Source organism: Grus americana, chromosome 1 (genome assembly GCF_028858705.1).
Source record: "Grus americana isolate bGruAme1 chromosome 1, bGruAme1.mat, whole genome shotgun sequence".
NCBI lineage: Eukaryota > Metazoa > Chordata > Aves > Gruiformes > Gruidae > Grus > Grus americana.
Window position 1 is genome coordinate 120,922,183 of NC_072852.1, and position 27,731 is coordinate 120,949,913.

At 41.9% G+C, this 27,731-nt stretch overlaps 1 protein-coding gene across 2 annotated transcripts; it reads left to right on the forward strand.

The window, feature by feature from the left end:
- Positions 1–4,598: 4,598 nt before the first annotated feature.
- FAM3B (FAM3 metabolism regulating signaling molecule B) lies at positions 4,599–16,973 on the forward strand. 2 transcript variants are annotated; one of them, XM_054840982.1, is made up of 8 exons: positions 4,599–4,954; positions 8,217–8,357; positions 9,166–9,289; positions 10,034–10,092; positions 12,395–12,445; positions 13,654–13,741; positions 14,485–14,617; positions 15,510–16,973. In XM_054840982.1, the coding sequence occupies exons 1-8, from the start codon at positions 4,936–4,938 to the stop codon at positions 15,597–15,599; spliced, it is 705 nt and encodes a 234-aa protein (XP_054696957.1). In that variant the 5' UTR covers positions 4,599–4,935; the 3' UTR covers positions 15,600–16,973. The 2 variants fall into 2 exon arrangements, with proteins under 2 accessions (XP_054696957.1, XP_054696965.1); XM_054840990.1 differs by lacking the exon at positions 4,599–4,954 and adding an exon at positions 5,356–5,592.
- Positions 16,974–27,731: the final 10,758 nt, after the last annotated feature.

Genomic DNA, 27,731 nt, shown 5'->3' on the forward strand with positions numbered 1-27,731 from the left:
ACTTAAACTGCAAACATATTCTTCCCTTTTTGCACCAAAGCAAACTCTTTTTAAAAATAAATGGGTTGGATTTTTTTTTTCCTTCCAGAGGCTTACAAGTAACACCTGCCTATACGTTGGCTTGTCATTTGTTTTTCTAGGAAATTCAATAGCATTTCCTAAGAAATACAGGTTATTGTAAAGACTACAATAATCTATGCTGCCAGTGTATGCATAAATATTAGCATATTGGATTTTTATAGTTGTTAGCTAGATACAGCTACTTTTTATGAATAAATAATGTATTGTATTATCCAATTTATTTATTTCCATCCACCCAGCACTGTTCTGAAGTACTATGCATAAGAGTACTGCTTACTTTTCCTTTGGTTGAGTTTCTTTTAATCATAAGGTTATCAATAACTTCAGCTTTCCATATTGTTACTGTGTGAGGGTTTTTTTTTTGTTGTACATCTTGGATGTTCTCTAGGCTGGTGTTCTATACTGACTTCTAACTGCTGACATATTTTTACACAGTTTTCTAGTTTGCTCATATATTTCCTTTCCCTGACTAACTTGTACCACCTTTTTCCACACACTGTCCTGCAGTATCCACCCACTGTGACTGCCCAACCTTTGTTGCCATCCTGGCCCACAGGTAGGGTGACACCTTTTTTCTCTCTTCCACCTGTCTAGAAGACAGGTCTGAAAGAAATCCAGCTCCCTCACCAAGTGTGCAGATTTGGCTTCAAAAGTGGATTACTGTGGTTTTTTGCTCTTTTAGAACTCCAGCATCACCTTTGGGTGACCCAAGCCTGTCACGGTGGTGTCAGCCTGGGTCCCGGTTGAGAAACCCAGTGTTGGCAGTATGGATCAGGGAAGAGCTCCAGGACATACCACTGGATGTCATCAAGCTACAAGTGCTTTGGAATTGCTGACAGCAGGGACCTTGCCAATCCAGCTCCCTCAGGTAAATCTCTACTTCATTGAGTGTGCTTGCAGGATTGTTTACATCCAGACTTGGCTATAGACCATGTGGGATTGCACAGGGTCTGTGCTAATAAGGACCTGTAGGCTTAATGACTGTGCTGACAGTAGCATTTCAAGAAAGCAAACAACAGAGATCCTGTAGGATTGCGCAAAGCCAAGTCAAAGTATCCAGCATTCAATAGAAGGGTTTTCCTCTCCCTACCCTTGCCTTCCTCTTCCAAAAAGTTTGGGCCACTGTGTATTAAAGATAACTAGATTTGGGCCCATAATGTATTAAGCTACTGCTGCTAATACTGAGGAAATTTTGCTGGCCAACATTGTGTATCTGGATGAAGTGCAATTGAATGTATTTTCCTTGTGTATCTCTGGATTAACAAAGCATAAGACAAACACACTAATATGCCCCACCTCTTTGTTGTTTAATAGGCGAGCAACATCCTGGAAGCTGGACTCACTAGCTTTACAGATTTTCTAGCTTATCAGCTGAAAGTAATCATTACTTGCCTTTTGCCTTTTGTTATATGATGTGTTTTTGCATATCTGGGGGGACGGTGTTAAGGTTTTGATATATCCACAGAAGAAGTAACTAAAAGCTGTCATCTTGTTCTAAGCATTTGATCCTGGGTTTCATAAAGACGTTCAATGTATACCAGAAAAAAAAATAATCATTGTGCTAAAATATACATTTAAATCCTCATTTCTCCACATTACTCTTCATGCTACCACAATTCAAGATGCTGAGGTTCTACCTGGATTATGGGCACAGGCATATGGTGAAGCATGGCTGAATTATGGCAGCTTAAAGAACTGCTCTTCCCCATTGCCACCCTTATTGTCCATGTGTATGTTCTTATCTGTTCCAAGTCTTAGGTAAAATTAGTTAACATTGTAGGCCATTTGTGGATGAGCAGAAAACACATATATTACATAGCTACAAGGACTGGAATGACACTTTTGCTAATTCGTTAGCCAAGTGGGGCGGATGCAGAAACTACCTCTGGAGGTACAGCAGCTCAAAGGGCAAGTAGGAACTTCCTCTGTTGTAACTTTACAGTGTTAGCAAATGCCCATAAACTTTCTCTAAGGGTTGGGGCTTTTGTGGTGATAAGACAAGACTAACACATAAGTACTGTGTGCGTACATTCACCTGTTCCATTTAGTGTTTGCAAGAGTCATTTGTTTCCTGTGCTGTTTATCACCAAAGGGTCTTACAGCCTCACAAGCATGGAGAGTGAAGATTCATGTTTTGAAGGTTTTTCCTCCTAGCTTTCAAATTACAGAATGAATGGTTACAGAATGAACAGAAATAATTGTTCTTCAAAAGCGTTCTGCATACCACATCTTTGATTAATTAGTAAAGAAAGAACAGTATCGCATTTCTTTTGCAGTCACAAAACTGAAATACCTGAAGTAAAACATTTTAAAGTTTCCTAGTCCTTTGGTATGTAAAATCCCCTCAGCTAGAGACCACTGGATCCCAGGGCTTTGGCAGGTGAGCAAACCAGTTCCTGTGTTGCCTGGGTTTGTAGCAAATGCCTGGGAGTAGTTCAATGTAGTTTAGGCAGGAATGACGAAGTAGTAACCTGCTGTTTTTCTTGTGGGTAAAAGCAGGTAAACTGGCAGTTACACAATAGATGCTGATCACTAATGATGGAGGTTTTTCACAGTAAGGTGTTAAGGCGGTGACAAAGTTCCTAGGGGTTTAAAGTTTTTATCCATGGAGTCTGTGACCCACCAATGCTCATGCAATAAATTTATTTCAAAATTACATTATCCTGAGTTCTAGTTAATTTTCCTTGCTTTAGTAAAATCAGCAGAATTTTTCATTTGGCTACCATGAACTGTAGCATTTTGGGCTTAAAGACACATTGTTTTACTTTAAAGGCTAGAAATGCATTCTTCAATAGTTTCAATTATTTATTAGCAGACATCATTTTCTGATGTTCCATCTTGCAGGATAACAGTTCCCGCAGAAATAACTGTATATTTAGAAAAGTAACCCAGAACAATGTTGTCCTTAACTTTCTCTTGCCCACTCATTACTCCTTTTCCTTTTCATCCTATACTTTTAATTTCTTAAGTTTATTTGTCCCATGCTGTCGCTTTAATTATTCGCACACCTAGTTTTTATTGGATGTTGCTCTTCATTTGCAAGCTCCAGTATGTTTGACAATCACCAGCAGCAATTACTCCCTCAGGTTTTACCTGCCATTTATAGGACACGGTAATATCGCACTTGCAGGCGAGGACAAGAAACGCCTCTTCTCCAGGGTCTGGAAACATCTATGGCTGTCATAAGTTTTCTGGAAAGAAAGCAAAAGCCCCAGTCTGGCTGATGCCCTGGTATGTTCCCTCCTGCAGGATTTTATTCATCTGTTTGCTGAACTAAACATAATTTCTGTGCATCATGAGAGGCAGAAGGAACTAAGAAGCTTAAGGGAAACTAAATCAGAGAGTTTTAAGGGCAAATACTAATTTCCAGTGTAGTTTGAACAATTTTCAAATAAAATTACTAGCTTCCTTGTTTGGGTTTTGCCCAACTTTGGGGTCTTCAGCTCAGTTTTCTGAACATGTTTGTGTGGCTACTTCAGTCCTTAGAAGTTGTCTTTGATGTGAGCTGTAATTTCTTCAGTTCAGGGTCAGAGCTGACCAGTGCTGGTGGGGCTCCACACCCACACAGGCCTGCAAACACCCATCAACCACAGCATGTCAGATACTGGACCTTTTAAAAAGAGAAAAGCAAGCCCGTGATGTGGGGGTCCTGATGGGCAATGCCTTTATCTCACCTCATCTGCTGCAGACTAGAAACCAGGCACTGCCAGCCCCGTGCTGTAGTTTTGTGCTCCTTACATCTGCCCTGGGAGGCTGGGGAGCGGGAGAGAAGTGAGGGGGCTGCTCCACGTCGCAAGCAGTGCCAGGTTTTTTCGCAGGGTGATAGGACCCGGGGACTGACTAAGCTACCCCAGGGGGAAGGAAACGTCCAGGCGAGTGTGCGCACTGCCTTGCTCGCAGCACTGGCAGGGCTCATCGCAAGAAAAGATGAACCGAGGGTTCAGCCCAGCGGGCTGGTGCCCGCAGTAGGGCTTGTGTCAGCCCGGGGCTGTGGTGGTGGTTGGAGGAAGGAGGAGGGGGCTCCAGTGGGCCCTGACCCATGGCCTCAACAGCTAAAACACCAGGCAGACCCTGGCCATTGCCAGGAAAAAGCCCTTCCTCGCTCAGTTTGCTTTCTGGGTTGGGGTCAACAGACTTAAAAATAACTGGTTCATTCTGAGATTTGGGGGAAACAGCTTTTCGAACAGGCTGCCAGATGGGGTGTGAGCTTTCCTTTTGATCCTGCCGGCCAGTCGGCTTTCTTTCTGCGGAAAATACCTTTTAGCGCTACCTCTCATGTTTTGAGTTTTTAAGTGGCATTTATGGTGGTATTTCCTTGGCTCAAACGGGGTTGGTTTGGCAGATGAATCCTCCCTCCCTAAGGCTGCATGCCCTCTGCTCCCGCAGGGCAGCCGCGGCCGTTAGGAGACCCGGCCCTTCACCGCCTTTGCCAAGAAGATAACATAAACCCTCGATGCCGCCCAGTCCTCCCCGGCACCACCAAAGGGTAAACCGGCGGAGAAGGCGAGGGAGTTGTCGCACCTCCCCGGCCGCACCCTGCGCCGCGGCTGTGGCCGTCCTCCGACCCCTGCTCCGCTCCCCCGGGGGGGACCCGTTGTTCCCCCGCCTCCCCCAGCGGCTCTCCGCGCCATCCCCGCCCGAGGAAATAGCCTGAGGCAGCGGGGTACCGGGCTCAGACGGCGGTGCCCTGCCGTGACCGGCCGCCAGCGGCGTCGGGGCGGGGCGGTGCTGACAGGTGTCGGCCCTTCTTCCTGCACCGTCCCGGTGGCTGCAGGACAACGAGGGGGGTCGGCCCTGCCCGTCCCGAAAGGAGGAGGAGGAGGAGGGGCGGGCAGCCTGCCCCCGTCCTGAATAATGTGGCTGAACCGGCAATGTGAGTAGCAGCCCCGGCTGTGTGAGGAGGGAGGCACGGAGGGCGCCGTGACCGCCGTCCGGTGCTCTCGGCGAGGGAGCCGGCGCCTCGTTGTCGCTTTGCGCCCTCCTTCGCAGCCGGGCGAGCCGAGGCTCCTCTCGCAGCGGGGAAGGGGCGGGAGGGCTGTTCCCGACGGCGTCCCCTGAGGCGAGCGGGGGCCGAGCCCCCGGCCCGGGGCGGAGGGGCCGGAGCCGGAGCCGGGGCCTGGCCTCGCCGCTGCACCCTTGGCCAACATCTGAAAACGGATGGGCACCCAGCTTTTTAGATTGGAATAATTTAGCCTTGAGTCTTAAGTCGATTCTTCTTCCCCCTCGTTAAAGTCCTGCTGCGTACGGGTCGGTGTGTATCAGTGAGGTGTGGCAGTGTGGGCATTTTAAGCCAGCTAAACACAAAAAACCCCATTGTGCTTACATGTAGTGGTAAGGGTCATGCGAGTACCTGAGGGAGAAAGGAAATTGAGAGTTGCTGTAAGGTGGGACTGCTGATCGTCGTCTTTTACTTATGCTTTACCGTCTTACACATCCTACCGCACCGCCAGCCGGACTGTCTGCAGGTTTCTTCTTCCCCGCTCCTCCCTGCCCTCTTACCTGTCTGGCACCGTGAGCATCGCTGAGGGTCCCTGGCAGAAAGGGAGTGAGGGAGGTTTGTGCCACCTGTCTCAGCACAGCGAGCCCCTCTGCGGCACGCAGTCCCTGTACTGCTCCTTGGTGCTGAGCCAAGTGGTGGGCTCGGGAGCCACGGCCTCTAAAATCAGCAGAAGTGCAGTCTGTGGATAGCAAATCTTAAGCTCTCTTAACTATCTTAAGTTTGTCTGAGCTTGTGGTTTAGCTGCTGTTGTGTAGGGGTCTACGTGTGCCTACGCAGGTACTCAAAAAAAGAGTATATGTGTGCAGGATATGTGACCTCAGTAAATCCAAGAGATCGGGTGGACCCAGCACATAGCTTCAATGCAGTCTCCCAGTGCCTTCTGAATCCAAGAAAGCAAAATTAGAAGTTGGTTGACAGTGAAAACATTTTCTGACAATTTTGAGAACTAAGTACAAACTGTGCAGGAGAGTTGGTAAATGTATTCCTTAAACCTATTTTAGAAACATTTAAGAAGCTTGCAGTTTAAGTAAAATACAGAAAATAATAACAGAAGATGGACATTCTGTACCTGCTCTTCTACTTAATAAATGCTATGCTGTTGAGCCTATTCTGTAACAGAGTTGCTCCATAGTTTTGATGAAAACCAGTGTAAAATCATTGTAAAGATAAACCTGCTAAACCAACAACAGAAAAAGCAAAACAAAACCTGACTGATGGTCTCATAGATCTTTAAAAATGCACCCCATCCACTGAAAAAATAATCACTGAAATCTTTAAACTTCTTGTAGTTTTCACTTAGTTCTTCCTGGGTTTTGTCTTTGAAACTTGTGACTTTGTCTCCTTTACAACTTAAATATATTTTGTGTATAAATCTGATAATATTTTTTATATTGAAAAAGAGAAAAAGTGAGTAAGTTTCATTCTACATGGTTCCTGCATCTTCCTTTTTTGCATGCATGAACTTTGTGAGTGTTCATGTTCACTGTATGAATTAAATATTGGAGTAATTATCAGTATTATTTTAGTGCAGGTTTGCACCACTACTAGTCATAGAGTAAGACAGATTTTTTTTCGACTGAGGTACTTACAGGAAATTTGTTGTATCTCTGAATATTCATTATATTACTTTCTCAATCCTTTGGTGAAAATACAGTAACTTTCTCACAGTCACACAAATGCACACACGACTTCTAAATACAGTGACACAGAACATTTTAAGAACTCAGATCAGTATCTTGAAAGGGTTTGCTGTCCTCTTTTTTTCTTTTTTTTCTCTCCTTTTTTCTGATGCAGGAAATGAGAAAGTGAGATTATTTACAGAAGAACTTTCAGTGTTCATAATGATCTGCATTCTTCCTCACTGAGGTTCAAGGGCTGTAGTATAGCTTTGCTTCAGTTGCTAAGGATGACTGGGTCAGAGAGGACCACTTGGTACTTCTCTTGCTATTAAAAAGAAGGGGCAGTTTAGGTGATAGTACTGTTCGGTGTTAGCATTACCAATCTCAATTTTCTACAGTGTTTTGTTAGGCTTTTTGTTTTTAAAGCTAGGTACAATGCAGGAATAACCACATACACAAAATACGGGATAGGGGATAAAATCTTTACAGGAAGAAAGATCTAGTGTTTATGGTGGATTATAAACAGAACCTGAGTCAATGAAGTCTACTCTTAAGGAAAAAAAAAGTCAAACTTCCTTCTGGCACGAATAACCAGAATTAGAGCCTCCAGAATGTGCATGTTGAACTGCAGTAAAAGACACAGACCAATTGGGCAGAATTCACAGGAGAGTGGTAGGACCTGCAGAATGAGACTTGAAGAGACCAAGTGAACCATTTGGTCTTATTCTAGAGAAGGGGTAGGGCAAAAATCTTAACATTTATAAAAGGCAGTTCCAAGAAGGAAAGGAATACCTTCTTGAGTGTAAACTGTTACGAGGAAAATTTAGGCTAGATAATACACAATATTTTCTAGCAGGTTGGCAAAGTGAACATATTGGATGTTTTGGGTTGTGTTGAACTTGATTTTCAGGACTATGAAACAAAATTTTTTCCTTTTTCACTTTAAGGGACCATTATGTTCAAAGTCATTTATTTATAGATCAGGAAGTATCTCGTGACATCAAAACATCAGTGTTTCACAGTTGCAATGTGATATTTCTTTGTTTAACATCATAAATTAGGTGGTGCATTTCTTCTAGGTCAGGAGTGCATGTTGGCTTTTCTGATGAGGAGGAAGAGGAGATAACCAATATGGAATTGATTTATATTTCTTCATACTCAGGAAAATCGTGAATCGTGTTGTTTTCGTTGTGTGTAGATGCACTGCTAATAGTTCATGGAAACTTATATAACTGAGAGAAGGTGAAACAGTCACTCTAATCATGTTTGAATGCAGTCAGAGCTCATTGCGTGAATGAGATTATTTGGGCCTTCAGTTATTTTTACCCCATGTATCAAAAGGCAACAGATATTCTATTGCTGCATCTCTGAAGGCTGTATTTAACACAGTGTATCAGAAGTAAAATAACCAGTTTGCGTAGCAATGCCAGAGAAAGTACAAGATTTTGTGTGTTGTTATGAAAACATCTTTATATCTCTGTGGTTTTCTTTTTCTTTTTTTTTTTTCCCTTTGGCAGATCTTGTGAAATTAGCAGGGCTCCTGTTGATGTCGTTGGCTGCTTGGTACTTGGGATACTTATTTGCTGCTCTTGTATCCGAAGAGACAATAACTTCTATTGCTAATCTTAAAGACGTTGGAAAGAAACCAGTGTTGAGGGGTGTGTAGTTGTATTTCTTTTTTTTTCTTATACTATATCTAATGTTGTGTATTTACATGGTAAATGATAAACAGCTTGTTAGCTAATAAATGATTTGGCATCTCCTATTGTAAGAACTAAGTTGGCTGTGTGAATTAATTAGTGCAAGTCTGAACTATTTCTTAAACACTGTCTTTGAAGAAACACAATGTCAGCCTGTATTTACTAGTATGCAAGTATAATTAATTGAATAGTAATGTAAGAACACCTTACTTGTTTGCTGGCATATAGGCACAAAGCTGCAGCTTTGGTTCTCTCACATGTATTTTACAGTTATGGTAAAATGTTGAATCACTAACCAAACTTTGTGATGAAATTCTCATTACTTTTTCCCTCTAATCTGACTGGGTGACTTAATGTGCACATTTTTCTCAGGCTGTGACTATGTTACTGTGTGAAAAGGGCTTAAAATGAGAATGATAACTATTAACTTCAAGCTGTTGGTGGGAATCCTTCATGCCTCTAGCCCTTGTTTCCCGTTAAATGAAATAGCACAAAATAATTACTCTAGATTCAAATCTGATCATACGATATGGGGCATTTTTCCCTAGATAAGCTTGCTTTTGGTCTGAGCAGCTGTTTGAAAGTCAGTGATAATTTAAAGCCCAGGGAAATCTGTGATAATGTTGCCATGATACTGGAAAACTGGCAGGATTGAGTTCTGTGTTTATATGTTTGAGCTTAGCATGTTGACATTAAGAGATTCTTTCCATGTAGAAATTGTTTATGCAGCATCCAAGAAAATATTTTCTCATCTTTGTTGTTGTAGCCCCAGTCCCAAAAAGGCAGAAGTGTGATCACTGGTCTCCCTGCTCACCTGGGAACTACGCCTATCGGATTCTTAGTGGTGGTGGCAAAGGAAAGCTAGCTAAAATTTGTTTTGAGGATGAGCTGTGAGTACCAGTCTAACTTTAAATCTAAGCAAGTGCTTTGTAGTGTGAAGAAGGGTGTTTCATTTTGGTTCACCAGCAGTAAGTAAGCTCCTACCAGGGGACTCCTGTTCTGGTGATAAAACTCAGAATATATCTGACAGTATTTAACTCTTCTTCCCCCCCCCCCTTTTTTTTTTAATACCTAATCTTAGGTTATTTTCTGTGTTCCTGTACATAAGCTGCATTCACTGTTAGTTTCAAGTATGATTTTTAATCTTCATGGTTTGGGATGCCCGGTTTACAGTTTGTTGAATGGTCAACATCTTCTGAAAGTCAGGTTCTTTCATGGCTTTTCAAACTGGTAGATATAGTCCACACAGATTACTGCCACAAAACCAAGTTTTATCTTGGGGGGCGGGGTTTATACTTTATCTTTCTGGCTGCATTTGTACAAAGTACTTTCTTGATCTGGCTCATTTTGAAAGACTCATTGTGCATCGTTGAAGGAAATTGACTGATATAATGAGCAAGATTTTTAAGCCATAGCTCTTGTTTACTACAAAGTCAAATTAAATTATCCCTGCTCATGGCAGGGGGGTGGAACTAGATGATCTTTAAGGTCCCTTCCAACCCAAACCATTCTGTGATTCTATAGCTGAAGAAAACATGAATGTCAGAAAGTGACTTAACATTGGTAAATACAACTTTGGATCAGAGCTTCTGGACAGATGCATTCTACTGATACTGTATTTATTTCAATTCCAGGCTTATTAGCGAAGAGAAGGGTAATGTTGGAAGAGGTATAAACATTGCCATTGTGAATTGTAAGTAAGAGAAACAATGTTAGAGGCATACCTTTGTGCTGCAATAATTTATAGTTACTGGGGTGGGGTTTGTTGTTGTTGTTTTGGGGGGGGGGGTTTTTACTAGTTAGTATGGAAGGAAAGGGAAAGGAAAATATTGCAAACTTGATTCATGATAAATGTAAGAAAAACAAATCTGTGCTTAAGAGAAATAGTCTTCTGGATAAAAAAGAGAAACATGTTCATAATCAGTATAAGACAATAGAAAATGTGTACATAGAAGCAATATATGAAGAACTGCTTCTTATGTATCGTAGCAAAAATATCTGTAATGTCCAGCAGTCAGGCTCAAATTTCAGGTTCAGTCCTTGATAAAAGGTATCTACTGCTCCACTGATAAGGGGTGAGCAGTAACTGAGAGTTGCAGTTCTGCCCCAAGGTACAACCAAGGTCTTGGTCAATGGACAGAAAAATGAACTCAAAACTTGATTAATATTAAACTGTCATTATATGTCTTTGCTTACAGTAGGAACTACTGTAAAGCAGAAGGTGCTGTTTATTCCAGATCCGGAGGCACCATTTTAATTTAGATGAATGGGAATGGTGATGAAGAGCAGTGTATTCAATAATGAATCCTGAGAAAAGTGAATGCCTAAATGTTGTGGGAGAGGGGAAGAAAAGGAGTTCAGATGCACAATCAAGTTGTCTTTGAACATAAAACACTTAGGTTTGTTTTTTTTTTTTTTGTCTCAGTATTGCTAAGCAAGATCTTGACCTTGTCTAAACTTGAATGATTTTATTGAAGTCACTGGGTTAAGTTACCATAGACAAGAATCTGTTCCAAATTTTTTTTTTACCAGTTAACTACTGCAATTTTTTTTCCAATAAGGAATCATAAAAGCTTTACTAGTTATGATAGTTAAACAGTTAGAAATGAGTTTTCAGCATACAGCTGTAGAGTAAGAGGGCAAATACTCATCTTGAATGCATAAGCAAGATTATAGCAAATAGGAGTAAGGAACTAGCGTTGTCTTTGCATCTGGCATTAGTGTGGAAAAACGAAGCGATGTATCAAATTTTACACAATTTTAAATAGCCATTTCCTTCATTGCACATACAGTAATTTTAGCTATGCTTTCATCTCCATCTGCAGGTAAAACTGTCCATTATCTCAAACCAATTTGTAGTGAGACATATTTTCTACATGTCCTCTAATTAGATCAGTCAAGCTAATGACTGTGCTCACTAAGCTTCCTATGGCATCACACTTGTATTTTATTCCCTAATGATAACTCTTTCTTCTCTGAATGAATATGGTCTTTTGTAAGAAGGAAGACAAAACTATTAAGCCCAAGCTAACCACACAGAGGGAGAGAGAAAGAATTTTGTGGATTTCTGCTGTCCTCACTACAGCCTTTTCCATTTTTTTGTGATTTCTGCTCAGAAGCAGTCCAGTTCTAGAATGTTGTTTTACCACTGACAGATTTTTGCCACCTTTTCCCCTCATCGGCATGATAAACCTGCCATTTAGAGTCCTCTGTTCAGAAGAATTTGCCTTTATGATTTTACCATATATGGATCAAACATAAGCCGGAAGGGAATCAGGAACTGCTGGATCTTCGCACTAGAAATGAGCTGATGCACTCTAAATGGAAAAGACCCTCTGACATAGCAGGGATCCAAACAGGGTCTTGGATAACAAAAATTGCTTAAGTCAATTGCAATAGATTTAGAAATATGAGAAATATTTCCAATTGTACATGTCTTGTTTCAACAAAGATAACCATCTAAACAGCAACATAATTAATGATGAATATTGACCAAAATGTTTTGGAATTACTAATTGTTTGCATGCTTAGTTTCTGATATGGTAATGGCGAGCATTGAGTTTCTGTCCACTGAGATTCAAATGGTATGAAAGCTTGCATATCTGAAACACTGCACAGAATAGTATTAAGCTCATTCAAATAGTCTTAGGCTTAACCGATTTTCCTGTTTATGGTTGTGACCTAGTATAGTATACATAAATATAAAAACATGGAAGCACACAGTAGACTGAATTCCTTCTTTAAAATAAAAAGTAATAAAAATGGTTTAGTCACATTTGATGATTCAGAAACTACATGAAACAAAATATTCTCCCCAAACCTTAGGCTTACGTTGTTCCATATTCCTTCCAATTTAAAAACTTAAACAGAAGAAAAAATAGAAGCCAAATAATACACAAAATTAGAGATGCCTAGCTTTAGCTGTAAACACTGCATATGCTGATTGAATTTAATAATTTTGCTCATATTTACACACCTCTTTTTTTTAATTACAGATAAAACAGGAAAAGTTACATCGGCAAATTTTTTTGACATGTGGGAAGGAGGTAGGAAAAAGAGCGCAATAGAGCTTTTGTTAGTGTTTCAGCTTTAAGAAAGGACTTACATTTATATAATTATCCTGCTCTTTCGAATGGCTATGATTGTATTATTGACAGGCATCAGCTAGAAACAAACAGCTGTTGTCTTCATAAAATATGCTCTGGCCAGATCTGATGACAAATTTTGCCTGAAAAGCTGAATTTCTTCTGTTGGTTGAGACAGTTAATTGTCTTTTTTTTAATTGTCTTGCTTTTTTTTTTCTTTTTAATTGTCACATTGCAATTTTATAATTGTCTTTTTTTTTTCTCCATTATTTCAGTCTGGTAGGAATAGCACTTCACCAGGTACCACATCCAGATACTTCACTCAGCAAAATTCCTTTTCCTGACATATTTTGTTCTATTTTAGTTGTAAAATCATCATGGAAATATGCTATTCTGTCTCTTAACATCCCTTCATGTAGCTAGAAAGATGATCTTCTTTAAGAATAGCTTTTAACACACTTTCCAAACTTTGAATGATATCGGTTTCCTTACCTATTAGTAAGGAGAAACAGAATGCTATGAGGCACTGGAAGCTGATTGTCTGACCACTTAAGAATGCTTGTGACCTTACGTGCATGAATAGAAATCTCATGGGGACTAATCATGGGGCTACAATTTTATATACGGTGTGTAGACTGTAATGTCTCCAGGGCTCCTGTTGTTACATTTTTTGTGTGTGGAAAACAAGTGTCTTGTGTATGTTTAGCAATTGCAAAACCAATAAATAGCTTAGTGCTGCAAATAGGCTGCCACTTAATGAAAGTGGGTGTACAGTGGGGTGTGTAACTCAGCTCTGCAGTTAGCATGGTCGTAGGAAGCTCACAGAATAGCAATGAATTCTCCTGGCCTATTCCAAGCTTTGCTTGCATGTGTAATATTATGTGAGGTAAATATAAGAAATCATCTATATACTTAGCCAGGGTGTAAATGGCTTTTGTAGAAGTTCAGATACTACTGGGAAATGCAGGTCCGTCTATGCTCTCCTAGCCTTCAGTGAGAGCTAGCAGCCTCCTGCACCTTTCAGGATTAGGCCCTCTGCCTGTAAACAGAAAAATTGCCTGATTAGGTCTCATTTTGAATAGACAAAGCCAAAAAGTGAAAACAAGGTGAAAGTAGTTGGAATGTGATATGTGTTTAATAGGTAATCGGTTCTGTAATTGATTCAACAGAGCACTCTGAAGAGATGATGGCTTTCATTAAAAACGCACCAGAAGGGTCCCTCCTTTTGATGGTGACTCATGATGATGGAAGCACCCGGTGAGCAAGTTATTTATGACAGGCTGAGGAAGAGAGCGCTGAATAGCTTGAAAATCACTATTGCATAGTGGTATAAAGGAATGGTAAATTTCATTCTGCAGTCAGGATTGTTCTCTCAATTCCTGCCTAAAAGGTTTTGATTCCATGTCCATTCAGTACTTGCCCATATCATGTTTGTTGATGCTTCCAAAGATGGACAGATAGTCTTATACCTGTTTTAAAGCACCAGTTGTCCTCATAAAGGGCACTGCTGTTACCTCTGGGTCACAACCTTCTATTAAGAAGGTATCCACGCCTCCAATTACAATGTACCTAGTCTGCATTCCTTCTTTACATCTTAACCTGATTCTTCAAGTGCTTTCAAATCTTAGGGTTTTTTTATTTGAATTCATGATAAGGTAATTATAAAGGGAAAAACTTAATCATTTGGTTGATAAACATTTGATGCCCTTGTTCTTATTTAAGAAGGGTTGAAACATGAAATAGTATTTTAGATACATTTTTATTTCTGCTGTGCTGTTACAAACAGGTTGTGTTAACATCAGGAATGTAGAGAGGAGGAAGAAAAAGAATTTTGCTCTGTGAGTTTAATGGCATGCTACTAAGACAGCTCTCAGAATTTTTTAAACTTCTCATTGTTGCTTCTGCTGACCTACTGATGTGAAGCATGAATCAGGTGTGTTCTTTTTCAGCATTTTTCACGTCCTGAATTTGTAATGCTTTTTTTCACTAAATTTTCCCAGGTTGAAAAATGATGCCAAAAAGTTAGTAGAAGAGCTGGGAAGTAAAGAAATATGGAATATGAAGTTCAGGTCAAGCTGGGCTTTTATAGCTGCCAAAGGCTTCAAGCTGCCAGATGACATTGAAAAAGAAAAGGTCAGGTTCATTTTATTTTCACTTTGTCTGTGTATCAGGTATAACCTTCAGGTGCAGATTTTGTGGGTTAGCTGTAATAACAGTAGTCTGTTCAGCAAGCCTCAGTTGTACAAAGCAAGTTCTCTAATGTGTCATCATTCTTTGCTTTGGATCTGGACCATGTGCAGTGCTGACTTCCACCACACCAGCACTAAATCATCTATAGAAAAATTTCAGAAGGGACCAGTGATTCTAGAGAGTCTCAGTTTTGAAACGTCCAACCTGACGTGCTGTACAGAGACTCATACTTTCTTCTGGAAGGACAAATCCCAAGGACTTACTAAAAATAAAGAGTTCTTTTATATGAAAATTGGGCTGTCTCAAATTAGCCGCACAAATACAGCAATGCTTGCTTTACAGAACTTTCCTGAGTAACTTGCCCTCAGGTTTCAGGAGGACTAAAGATGCCATTTTTATATCAGATTTCTATTTGCATCTGTGACCTTGTATTCGCTTTCTATAAGCCCAGTTGTGCTCATCTGTATGACAGACAGAAACAAGAAAACCCAATACAGAGGTCAGTTCCCTTGATGATACTGACTCCCTCCAAAGGCATGTGAAACTTCCATAGTTATTTTTTTCCCTGAATATTGTTGCAATCTTTTTCACATTACAAAGCTTCTGCAGGTAACAGGTATTCAATTTAGTGTAGATTATGACAGCCATCTGGGAAATAAATAAAGCACTCTGTATAAGAGAGAAACTGGTGGAATCTTCACCCATTATGTTGAGCAAGATGTGCAACATGCTACTCAGCTTCCCAGTCCTATTCCATTACCCCCTTCTGTTATATGAGGTTTGACAAACCAGTTTGTAAATGGTGAACCAAATGTTGATTATTTATTTTTAACAGATAAACTACTCTGACAAGAACAACAACAGATACGGTGGCTGGCCAGCTGAAATCCAAATAGAAGGCTGTATCCCAAGAAACTTGATCTGAACAAACGCTACCTCATTAATAAAGAAGATTCTATATTTGTATATTTATGACTGTAGTAAATTGCCTCCAGAACCTAATAAGCATCTGGACACTAATTGTGAAATAAGTCATATGCGCAGTTTTTAATCTTTCTTTCCTCTCTGAGGTTTTACTCTAATCTGAAAACAAATAAGTATTTTGATGACAAGTGGAAATAAAATACTCTGGTTTGGAATTACAGTGTTCAGGAAGTCAGTCATAAAATGCCAGAATTTTTGAAAGTGATTTTTCATTGTCATTAATAATTTTACTGTTTTGGGTTTGTTTGTTTACTTGGTTTTAGAATGTGTTTTCTTTTGGTTCCCTTTAAAGACTAATACACAAATAGAACTTTGTCTAAATTCTAATATAAAATCACTAGCAATAAAGAAAATTATTTTTATGTTAGTTTATTAGTAACTGCTTCTCTTCAGAAAAAGTATGGAAATAGCAGTTACATTTGTTGAGCTGGTTTTGGTGATGTTGACAACATGGAATAGCAACGTTAACATGTAAAGATCAAGTTACTTGAATTATTTTACCAAATTTAAGGTGCAAATTGACATTGTTTTAATTATTTTTTTCTTCCTGTAAGTTACTTTAAAAAAATGTTGTGACCTTATGCAAGCTTAAGTGTTATTCATGTTAACTGTAGAATCAAACAGGTGATTGTAAGGAAACTGTAGAAGCCATTTATTCGATTTCCCTTTTTCTGAAGCACATCACGTGTGTCTGGACCTGCCTTAACTGGTGTTTGTCCCCCCTGTTGTTCAGAAGCCACCCATATAGCAGATTCCACAGCTGAAGTTACTCCCTGTAGCCTTTCACTGTTGGTCTACTTATTCCCCAAAGATACTGAATTAACCTAAAAGGACCAAGGCAATTACATGGAGAATAACTCATCACCGTTCTTTTTATACCAATGCCTGGTGGAAGCCCTTGCAGCGATGCCCCAAATCTCTACCCTTGTGGCAGCTGCCGCTGCCTACTTGTAGTCACGGCTGTGTGCCCAGCAGCCTTCTGGTATCGCGTCCACCACCAATCTCTAAAGCTACTGGTCCCTAAAGTTTCCTGCTACCAGTCTGTGAGCTGCTCCATAGCCCAGGGAAGCTGCCAAAGCAAGCAGCTAAATTAGTTTGACTCACTTTGACTTTGGCAAACTCACAATGGTTGCTCTTCATCACCTTGCTACCAATGAGGTGGTTACAAATTGAGTACTTTAATAGCTGTTTCAATATTTTTCCACATCTAAGTCATTCTTCTTTTGTTCTTTTTGCTTGTTCATCCTACAAGTTGTGTAGAGTGGTATTTTACACATCTAATAGTAAATGCACGTGAACTGTTGTAACATGCTGAACTTGGCCTCGTTCTTGGAACCTAGGGATTTGGATGGGAGACACAAGGTTTGCTAGCAGTTGCAGGCTAATTCGCAGTTAAGAAAACTTGTCTACACCTGCTGCTGTTCCTTACACGTGTTTTAGCAAGAGAGGAGAGCTGTCATAGGCGTATAGCTTCCATGTGAGCCTGTGGTGGGACAGAGCTCCTGTGAAGATACTTCGGTGCTTACTCCTCGGGAGGTTTGAAGCAGTGGGTTCCAGGTGCCTTGTATGTGCTTCCTAGGGACGGTATAGCATTGCAGTGAGATCAAACCTCTCCTGTGCTTCGGATAAAGTGACCTAATCAACTGAACGTTAGTGTTCCTGTCATCCAGGCCAACGCCAAGATGTATGGATTGTCTTTATTTTCTTAGGTGTTTGGCTTCATGTTGCCAATAATTGATTCAGGCAGTTTTCATGTTACTGGCCCAACTTTTATTCCTTTACATTGTGATTGCTCTTTGTTACATGCCTGAATTATAAAAATAACATAATTACAGTCCTAATGGCCAGCAATCCGCAGAGTGCCAAGCTCCAAGGCCGTCCTTGAACTTTGTGCAGTCTGACAGTCATTGCCTTCCACTCCAGGCCACAATTAATCTTACATCAATTACAATTAAATTTTACATCAATTTCTATTTAGCAGTTACCATGAAGTGTGCAAGTACTCCAAGTACTCCATTCTTTACATTCTTTACATTCGCTCCATTCTTCACACTCTGTGCAAGTACTCCATTCTTTACAAATGGTCAATAGTAAAAGGTGCTTACCTGTAATCTGAATAACACATCAAACCACGGAGAACCTTTCACAGCACAAGTCCCTGCAAAATGTTCTTTAACAACTCCACTGCGTTTTCACTTTTTCAGAGATGCCGTTGAGTCATCTAGACAAGAGTGTTAATAATCTGCAGTGCTGAGTAGCTATCAGCTTTGGTTTTCTTTGCTCATGCCACAGTGTTTAAGTGTGGTAGGTAGAGGACCCTCAAGGACTTTTTGATAACTCTCTGATCTCAAAAAATCATGGAAAAGTGGTCACCTGAGCAAAAAAGGAGCCACTTTTTCAATCACTTTTTAGAATGGAAGCAATCTTACAGAAAGTTGGTTTGAAAGTGGGATTTTGACTTTGCACACACAATTTGAGCACTTTTAAACGAAGTGCCTTCTAAGTAAGAGTGAAAAGCTTTTTCATGGACCTGTAATTCTGAAAAATTAACCTGAGGAAATGATAATAGCTTTGGATTTAAAAATAATCAAAAGACCGGCAAGTTAAACATTTAATTTTATTTGAGGGTGAGGCCATAGGATCCCTAATGCAGATCTCCTTCCTTACCTTCTCTGTCACGTGCTCCAGACCACAGGCAAACTTGAGCGGTGGAGGTCAGTGCTGTCAATGCCAGGTGACGCTGCCAGCCACAAGCAGCGGGCAGGAAGCGATCTCCTGGGCCTGGTAGGTGCCATGGTCTTCACACCACCTTGTGAAATACTTCTGGGTGATTAGTACAGCATGTGGGGCCACCACCACAAAATGAGGTTAATACCTGCAGAGCAATTAATCTTTTTCTAAACCCTAGTAGGCAAATCCAATGGGAAAACGTGAGCTTCAGGCAGTAGCGCTACTCAGGGCTTGGGTTTGTGTATTTAAAAGCAAACCGGCACAGCAGGTGGCAGCAATGTCTTTCCAGGTCTTCTGCATCTCTGCCACCTCTCTGCCGTCACCTGTCCTGGACGGACGCTGGAAGCCACAGACACGGGTGGGGGTCACCCTGCCTTTCGCTTGTGGCCAGGAGGGAAGCCTGTCCTCTAACGTGCCAGACCTTCCTTTCCTTAGCTTTGCCAGTGGCAGGCTCCCATTTCAAATAGCCCCACCGGCACCAGCCTGCTGGTCGGCATTCCTCACGAGAACATCTCTCATACCCCCTGACCATTTAGGTAGACATTTTAGATAGAAGCAATTAGAAAAAGTAGCTACCATTCCCACTTTTTCCCTCCAGTGCGAACATGACAACCAATCCCATAAAGAACAAAGTACCCGGACAGAGACCCTTTTTTATCTCTCCATTTAGGAGAACGAGAAGCGTTTCAGGGTCTTGGCATGCCTCTTAAAAATCCCTGGATCCCTGTCAGTCCAATTTGATGGCAGCGGTAGGAAATATTGATCAAATAATAGGCAACATTTTCAGTTTCTCGGTGAAACCTGTTTCTTTAAGTTCTTTGTGTAATATTATCTACCTCAAAGTGGGAAGTTTCCACTAGATTTAAAAGAAAAATACAAGAAAGGAAAAGTTCTTCAGTGAAAGATGCCCTTTTACAGGCAGGCTGTGCTTAAAGCGAAACTCCCACTGACTGCAATCTGCTCAGAAGGGCAAAGGGAAGCTGGTGCTTTTGCTTACACATAACGCCTGGTGGGAAGTAATATATGAGTGTCGTATCTTTGATCTGATCTTAGCTGCAAACGAAATGCTGAGCAATGACTGGAAGTCGGGGATTAAGGTGGGTGGTTTTAATAATGTTTGAGTAATGGCAAATCCTCATTTCCTGGGACTCTGAAGTTTCGATTTCACTTCTCTGCTGGTTTTTTGTGTTGTTTTTTTTTTTCTTTCCAGGGGCGATTTTCAGCAGCATAGAAAATGTAGATTCTCCCCCTTTAAATACAAACTTTACACTAGCAGCTCTATCATGACTTTTTCCCTCTTCCAAAGATGAGAGCATATAGATAGATGCTTTAGGCTGGCCCAGTCTCCATTGCAGGTCTCATTCAAAACAAAAAAATACTTTTTTAATAGTTATAATTCAGCCAAAAGCAACGGACATTTCAACCTTGTACTTCTGAGATAAATCTAGTGTAGTTATGCTTTATAGAGCTGCTTTCTCTCTCCTGGGCATTCCCGACCAGAGTTCTCGGGAATGAGACTGAACTTCTACCTTCTCCCCCAGACCAGGAGGTCTATGACAACCTGGACTTGGAAAAGAGGAATGAGGTCTTGAAGTAAGACTTTCCAAAGGGTTATTAGTGCTTTGAGGTCACATCTGACTATAAATTCCAGTTTTGCTCCAATCCTGTTTCACTGAATAGCATTGTGCTACCTGATCAGATATTATTGCCTGCGAGGACTAGAAGTGGAAGAATTAGACCTTGCATATCTCTGGATTTTGCAGCCAGAGCAGAAAACACCATGTACAGCTAGTTTCTGATTTTCCTTCTGTTAACTTACAGGATAGAGCTGGAGCCCAGGAGCAAAGCTCTGCTTTATGTGAGACTTGTGTCCATCACAGTGATCCATATCTCTGGATGTTTAGTTAATGGCTGAAGTCTCTACTTGCCACACTGCCACTCACCAGCTAAGCAAGCATTCCGTGCAGCAGATGAACAGGAGCTCAATGGTCCCAAATCTTTTGACTGAAAATCCCCATTGTAACAAAAATAGAAGAGAAAGACCACTCCTCCTCCACCCTCACCTCCTCCGCATTCATGAGGGAGATTTCTATGCAATGTGAGGTACTCCTGCCTGCTGCAGGCACAAGGCAGCTTGAATGGATTTGGTCCTTCCACAAGAAACCTTCAGGCCTAAGGGTAAGTCACTTCTGCAGTAAATTATTGCCTGCTTTGCTAGGAACTCAGTAATTTCCTTGAGAAGGAAATCTAGAAACACAATCAATAATTTTCAAGTAAAAGGAAAGGGATATATAATAAATTGGATTCTACAATTCACAAATTAGATTCCACTTACAAACTTCTCAAGCCATTGGGTGGAGACATAAAAGCATAGTTAGCAAAGATAAAACACTGCTATCCATTTAGTTTCAGCTCTAAGCTAGCCTGTTTGGGTAGGTCACGGGAACTAACCATAGAAATATGGAGCTCGGCAGACTAATGTAGGCAATGCTGAACCTCACGCTGCTCCAGCTCAACTGCTGCCAAAGTTGGTTTCCAGTCAGCCCCTGAACTTTCTCATCTGCTCATGGCTTTCTGGCGTTGCAGCACAGCAAAGCTCACAACAGTAGCACTTACCACAACACTATTCAATTAGCTCTGCAGTTTACTGAAGAACTTGAGCCTTAATCAGTCCTGGAGAAGCATGGTTCTTGAGAACACAAAAAATAACAGGCTTTTCCCTCATTTTGCTAGTTCTTGGTAAGCATTGTCCTAGCAGTAAATAATCTCTTCTAGTTTGAATTGTTCATTGATCATAACTTTAGTCATTTCCTCATTTTCTTTTTATACCTATAATTATGCTTTGTCATTTTAAAAGGAAGAAAAATTGGAAATATACCAGTCCTAATATTACTCCATCTGAAAAAAGCATTTAAGCACAGAGAAGCACTGCTGCCCCAGCTGCTACAAGTGTTAGCCCTGATTATCATCTGCTGCAGGAATGGTACAGTGATATAAAAGGTAAGATTTATCTAGATCCTCTGAGATCTGAATTGTGCTATTTACTAAAGGCTATGGCATTTTATTTTATGTCTTCAGCTTTCCTAGTGTTCCCTACAGTTCTTCACATGTTTCAGTGTTCTGATTAACACAGTAATTATTTTTTTCCAGGTTACTTGCAAATAGTCAAAGTTTTAACAAAAAGTGCTGAGAATCCCACAGTTTATAACCGCTGCCACCACCAGCTGCATCATCTGCTGAGCGTGCCTGGCTCCGTAGTAGAAGTAAGTAAGTGGCGAACAAGAACGTGCTCCCCAACCAACTCACTAATGGTCAATTAAAAAACAAAATGATACAAAACAAACAAAAAAACTCCCAACCTGCAAACCTGGAGCTGGACAAAACTGGTTTTAGGGGGAGCAAAGAGAGCAAAGAAATAGTATCTAACGTGCACATTGCACTGTCTATAGTAAATTCAGATGTAACCTGGAGCTGCAGACCAATGAAGAAAGAGAAAGGGGTAAATATGTGTTAGCAAACATATATATGTGACCTTAAGGGAAAGAGGAAGAGAGGGGAAAAAAAAAAAAAGAAAAGAAAGGGAAGAAAGAAGAGAGGAAGAAAAAACATCGACATGAACATCGTATGCCTCCCAGTGACGGACTCCAGGTGCTGACAACTCACTGTAATATCCCAGCACCACCAGCACCAGCATGAAACCACTGACCTCAGGACCCAGAGGAGCAGTAGAGGAGCGAGCTAAGAAGTGTACATTACAATTTTAATTGTATTATTGCTATTACTGTGACTTTTTCTGTATATAAGCACACTACCTGCATTATTGTTCTTTGTTTCTCTGTAATAATTAGATCACGTAATAATGATTCTTGAGTTAGTCTGTAAAAATTTCCATTATACTAACAATCAATGGATGGCTTTACCTCATATCTATATATATACACGTATATATAAGGTGTGCTTCCTTTTTGCCCCTAAACAAGAGTTTGAACAGTGCTCCAGCTCCTGCTTGCAGTGCACTTTCTCCCTGGTGATCCCACACAAGTGGAAATTTGTGCCTCTTCTACTACCAACTAAGAGATGCAAGAGACAGCTTCTCAGGCCCTTTTATCATGTCTCCCTTTCCACTTCCTGACGGAGGTATTCTTCCCCCTGCTCTACACTATACACTCCAGTACATCATATAGGAGAAGATCACAATATTCAATGCACAGGTGATAGCTCAAATTTGTGGAAGCAGCAGATGCATCCAGCTGGGGCAGAAAAGGGTTAAACTGCAGGGCTTTTTCTGAAGGCCACTTCTCTGGGCACTGCACATGTTCAATCTAAAATGAGGGCTAACTATTGATCTTTCGAGCGTGGTGAAAGGCTCGCTGTTGCAGAAGAAAGGACCTCTTGCAGGGGTCATACCTATGCCGAATGAGGAGTTCCTCCTGAGCTACTCTCTGACGTAGCTTTCTGTATCACGCACACGAACTAAACTGTTCTCTCGTCATGACACGAGGGTTGCAAAGGCTCAGTTGGGCATGTGTGGTGATTTCATCAGCTGAAAAGTCCTGCAGACTCAAAGCTGCTTCTGCACAAATAAACTAGTGATGATTTTGAGACACATGTAAAGTGTCTGGACCTCAAAATTTACCAGGGCTCCACAGGTCCCTGTTCATTTCAATGACTACAGTGCTGGCCTGAGGGCACCTCTGCACTACCCAGCAACTGCTTGATCTCTTCTGCTTTACTGACAGTCCCACCTCTGATGGCTCATAGGAACAAACTGTGAGGGCTTCTTCATCCCTTTTCTCTAGGGTCCTGGGGTCCTGTTTCATGTCATTTCTCAGAAATGGACCGGGAGCACAAAAAGTTGAGGTCCCAATAGGCTTCCCTGTCACAAAACCTGTGTCCCCATACAGCTCCAACCAATGCTGCCGAGAACCATCCGTGGAAGAGGGGCTGAGGGCTGGCGGGACTTCGATGCAGAAGAACCTTGTTCTGGGAGACTGCACTTCCCCAAACACCCAGGGTACTTCAACAAAGAAGTGAAGGAAAATCCCCCCGCTGCTGCCCGCAGCCCTCCCGATCTGGATCGAAGCGTAACATTCCCCTGAGATGGGAGCCCAGCCCAGCAGCACACCATACGCCCTGCTCCTCCCCTCCTTTGGCTAACAAACCCACGGACAAAAAAGGGTGGGTTTATTTTGCTGTTGTTCTCTGAACACTTCCATAGCACTGTGCTAAAACCAAGGGCTCGAGGGTTTTCTATGATGCAATTTCCCACAGTTTTTCTTGCAGGGCGCCTTGGCAGAGATGCAACACATCCCTTAGCTGTCGGGGCTGACTCTAGCTCCATTAGGGATGCAGTAAACCTAAGGAAAGAGAGGCTTCCTCACCCTGCTCAGCGGAGCATAAGAAACTCCTTGCTTATGTGTCTATCACTATAACAGTCATTTTCTAGTGCTGCTGAAACTAACGTGTAATATCTCAGGGATTTCCTACAGAGGAATTTGCATTTAGAGATTTACAAGGTAAGGTATTGTTTCACTTACATATAATTTAGCCATAAAACATCAGTGAAACAGATACATCAGTTAGAGATCACATTGTTCCTTATAAAAAGGCTATTTCTGAAGTACCTGAGCATTTGTAAAACACAACAGATGCAATTCAGACCTGCAACTGGCCCTGCAGATTTCCTTATGCTGTTGTCCCTGTGTTTATTCCCGAGATGTGGTGAAAGCATTCTCCTCCTTTCCCAGTCCGCTGCTTGGTGTCCGCACCTCTGTTTGTTTTCCTTGAGTGAAGCTCAGACAGCTTGAGCTACGGAAATATTTCATAACAAGGAGACAGCATTGATATAGTTCATAACCTGTTTTGCTAGTATGCCATAGAAGGGGAAATTCAAATTGTAACTGCCCAGCAATGGTCACTCGTGACCAAAGAATGATCTGGCACGGAGAGCAAGAAGGGGTTACCCTGGCTGGAAGCAGGGATGCCAGAGCCAGGACTGCTCCCTGTACGGGAGCAAAGTTTCGCTGGGTGGTAGGAAATGCCGCAGCACTGCCTTGTAGCAATGGTACAATGGGAGCGCTCAGGGGCCACCCGTGGGCAGCAGAGCTGGTGCTGGCAGACAGACCACGGGGCTGAGGGGTCCGTGCCGACGCTCACACGATGGGTACAGGTGCAAGTGTGTATAAGGAATCAGCCCGTGCCACATCTTTGCGTGGTCCTTGTAGAACCACTGCCCAATGCGTTGTTCATTAAATCTTTCTGTATTTAAGCACAAACGTGTGTTTAATTCACCTCAAGGGGTATGATGAAAATTTCCCAACCTATTCTGTCAGATTCTCTGCTACCATTTAATTTCCTGTTGAAAGCACTAATTTACAAGAATTTAGGGGTTCATCTCAGTAATTTTTAATGTAACAAGATTAAAGGAACAGAAGCAGAGTAAGCACATGCAAAGCTAGTTCCACCTGAACAGTTCATGGACAATCATATATGTGACATTCAGTATTTCAGGCTTCGGCCTCCTCCCCAGCCCCCCCCACGCCCAAATTGTGACACCAAAGTGCTAAACAGCTGGGAGGAACTGACTTTATTTGCTTTATCTGTAACAGATAATGCTCTGTCAATGCCTTTTCTGCTTCTCTCACCAGCAGGATGGCTGGTGGTCCACAAGAAGTTGGGAGGGGACTCAGCTGGGACAGCTGACGCCACCTGACCAAAGGGATATTCCATACCATATGATGTCATGCTCAGCATATAAAGCTGGGGGGAAAAGAAGGAAGAAGGGGAGGGGGACATGTTCCGAGTGATGGCGTTTGTCTTCCCAAGTCACTGTTACGCGTGACGGAGCCCTGCTTTCCTGGGGATGGCTGAACACCTGCCTGCCCATGGGAAGTGGGGAATGAATTCCTTGTCTTGCTTTGCCTGCGTGTGCAGCTTTTGCTTTACCTGTTAAACTGTCTTTATCTTAACCCGGGAGTTTTCTCACTTTCACTCTTCTGATTCTCTCCACCATCCCTGGTGTGGACTGAGCGAGCGGCTGCGTGGGGCTGAGCTGCCGGCTGGGGTTAAACCACAACAAGCACACATCTGTGCTGTGCTGCAGTTGCCTTTGCTGGGGATGCACGGCCAGCTCATCTGCAACTACCAGAGCTCTGCTCTTGCAGCAGCAGCAGAACGCAGGCAGCTACGCAGTTTTAAAGGAGCTACTGAGTGGGTTTGTGGGATGAAAGTGCTCACTTTCCTACTAGCTGTGTCCTACACTGAAATTACATCCCAGTCAACTTTTCGTTTTCATATAAAAATACCATTGCTACTTGCTCCATCCAGCTTCTGCATGGTTGGAGCTCAAGAGACAGCAGAAGAAGAGAGACTTGAAATGAGCGCCCTTCCCTTGCCAATTTATGTTTAACTTCACAAGTCAAGCAATTTTTAAGCAGTTTAAGGATTTGATTTTCCTTTTTGTTTTACACCAGTTTGGATATTTTTCTTTATTTTTCCTCTTTCCTCCTATTTTTTTGTAACTTCTATTTGTTGGGGTTATTTCTTTTATTTTGGCAGGATATTTTCTTGTGTGTGGTATTTGGGGGGGGGATGTTCTTTTTCCTAGTAGTTGTTTGTAGGATTTATTGCTTTACTGCTGGTTTTGGTTTTGTTCTGGCTTGTTTGTGGGACTTTTATTTATTTATTTATTTAGGCAGGGATTGCTTTTGTAGGGATTTTTGGCTTGGTTTTTTGGCAGTGTTTTTCTTAACAGCTTCGGCCAGACTCTTTTCAGTGGTGCCCAGCAACAGGACAAGGGGCAACAGGCACAAACTGGAACACAGGAAGTTCCATCTCAACATGGGAAAAAAATTCTTCACTGTGAGGGTGACCGAGCACTGGAACAGGCTGCCCAGAGAGGTTGTGGAGTCTCCTTCTCTGGAGAGATTCAAAACCCACCTGGATGCAATCCTGTGCAACCTGCTCTAGGTGATCCTGCTCTAGCAGGGGGGTTGGACTAGATGATCGCCAGAGGTCCCTTCCAACCCCTACTGTTCTGGGATTCTGGGATTCTGGGAACAGCTGTCTGAGGATGTTAACTTATTTGGGGTTTTTTTGAAGGTCCACTCAGCAAGGACAGATGCAAAATCCTGCTCCTGTGACAGAATAAACCCCTGCAGTGCCATGAACTGGCTGGCTGGGCAGGCATCTCTTCTGGAAAGGACCCTGGAGGTCATGGTGGACATCAGGCTAAACGCGAGCCAGCGGCGTGTCCTGGCAGCAATGAACGCCGGCAGCACCCTGCGCCATGTGGACAGGAGCAGGCAGGAGATGGAGGGATGTGACCGTCCCCCTCTGCCTGGCACTTGTCAGACCTCATCTGGGTACAGCCTCCTGTTGAGGGGTTCCCATATGGGAAAGACATGGACAGAACGGCGAGTTTGAGGGAGGTCAGGGCAGGAGCAGGCCCCGAGGCTTGCTCAGCCCAGGCAAGGGGAGGCTGTACGGGTGGGCTTGTAGCAGCCCCCAGCACTTAGGTCTGAGAGGATGGAGCTGGGCTCTTTGCTGAGATGCACGGTGGGGAGTGAGAGACAGGGGGCATAAACTGCTGGATATGAAGAAGCAAAAAAATCACTCTAGGTTATTTAATCATTTCAAGGAATTTCACAGTGAGGCTGTGGAATCTCCATCCTTGGGGACTTTCAAGACTCGGTGGGATAAAGCCCAAGAGAACACAGACTGAACCACTTTGAGTTAAAAGGGTTGACTAGATGATAGTCCAGTCCTACTGGAATAATTTTATGATTCAGGATTTTGTCTAATGGTTTATGACACATAATAATCCTGCCAACTAGTGCATTTACATTACATTTTTATATTCCATTTTTAAAGCATAATGTGAATTTGCTTTGACAAATGCTTGGTTTTTCATCTTTTGCATCATGTCCCACTTTTCTGTTCATTAAAATAATTTCAAAACATACTCTACACTTCTGAGATTTGAAAAAAATTCTGCTTAATCTATTTTTAAACATGCTTTATTGTGTTATCTTAATCTGTAGAACTGTACTGCCAGCAAAACATGCTGTTACAAATCAATACATAAACATGAAACCTGTTTTCAGTGCATTACTCTAAAACATTTCCCAGTAATGAAGTAAAGATTTTATTTTGCTGATTCAGGAGAAAGGAGAACCCCTATTTCTCCCTTCACAGCAAGATGATACTGCCCAGAGCTTCTCTTTTTCTTTGAAACATCGTCCTGTGATTAAGCAAAACCTCAAAACCCAAAACCACATAAGAAAGGCACCTCCAACAATTAATAAGCTAATCGGTAGTGTGACTTAGAAGCCCATTCCCACAC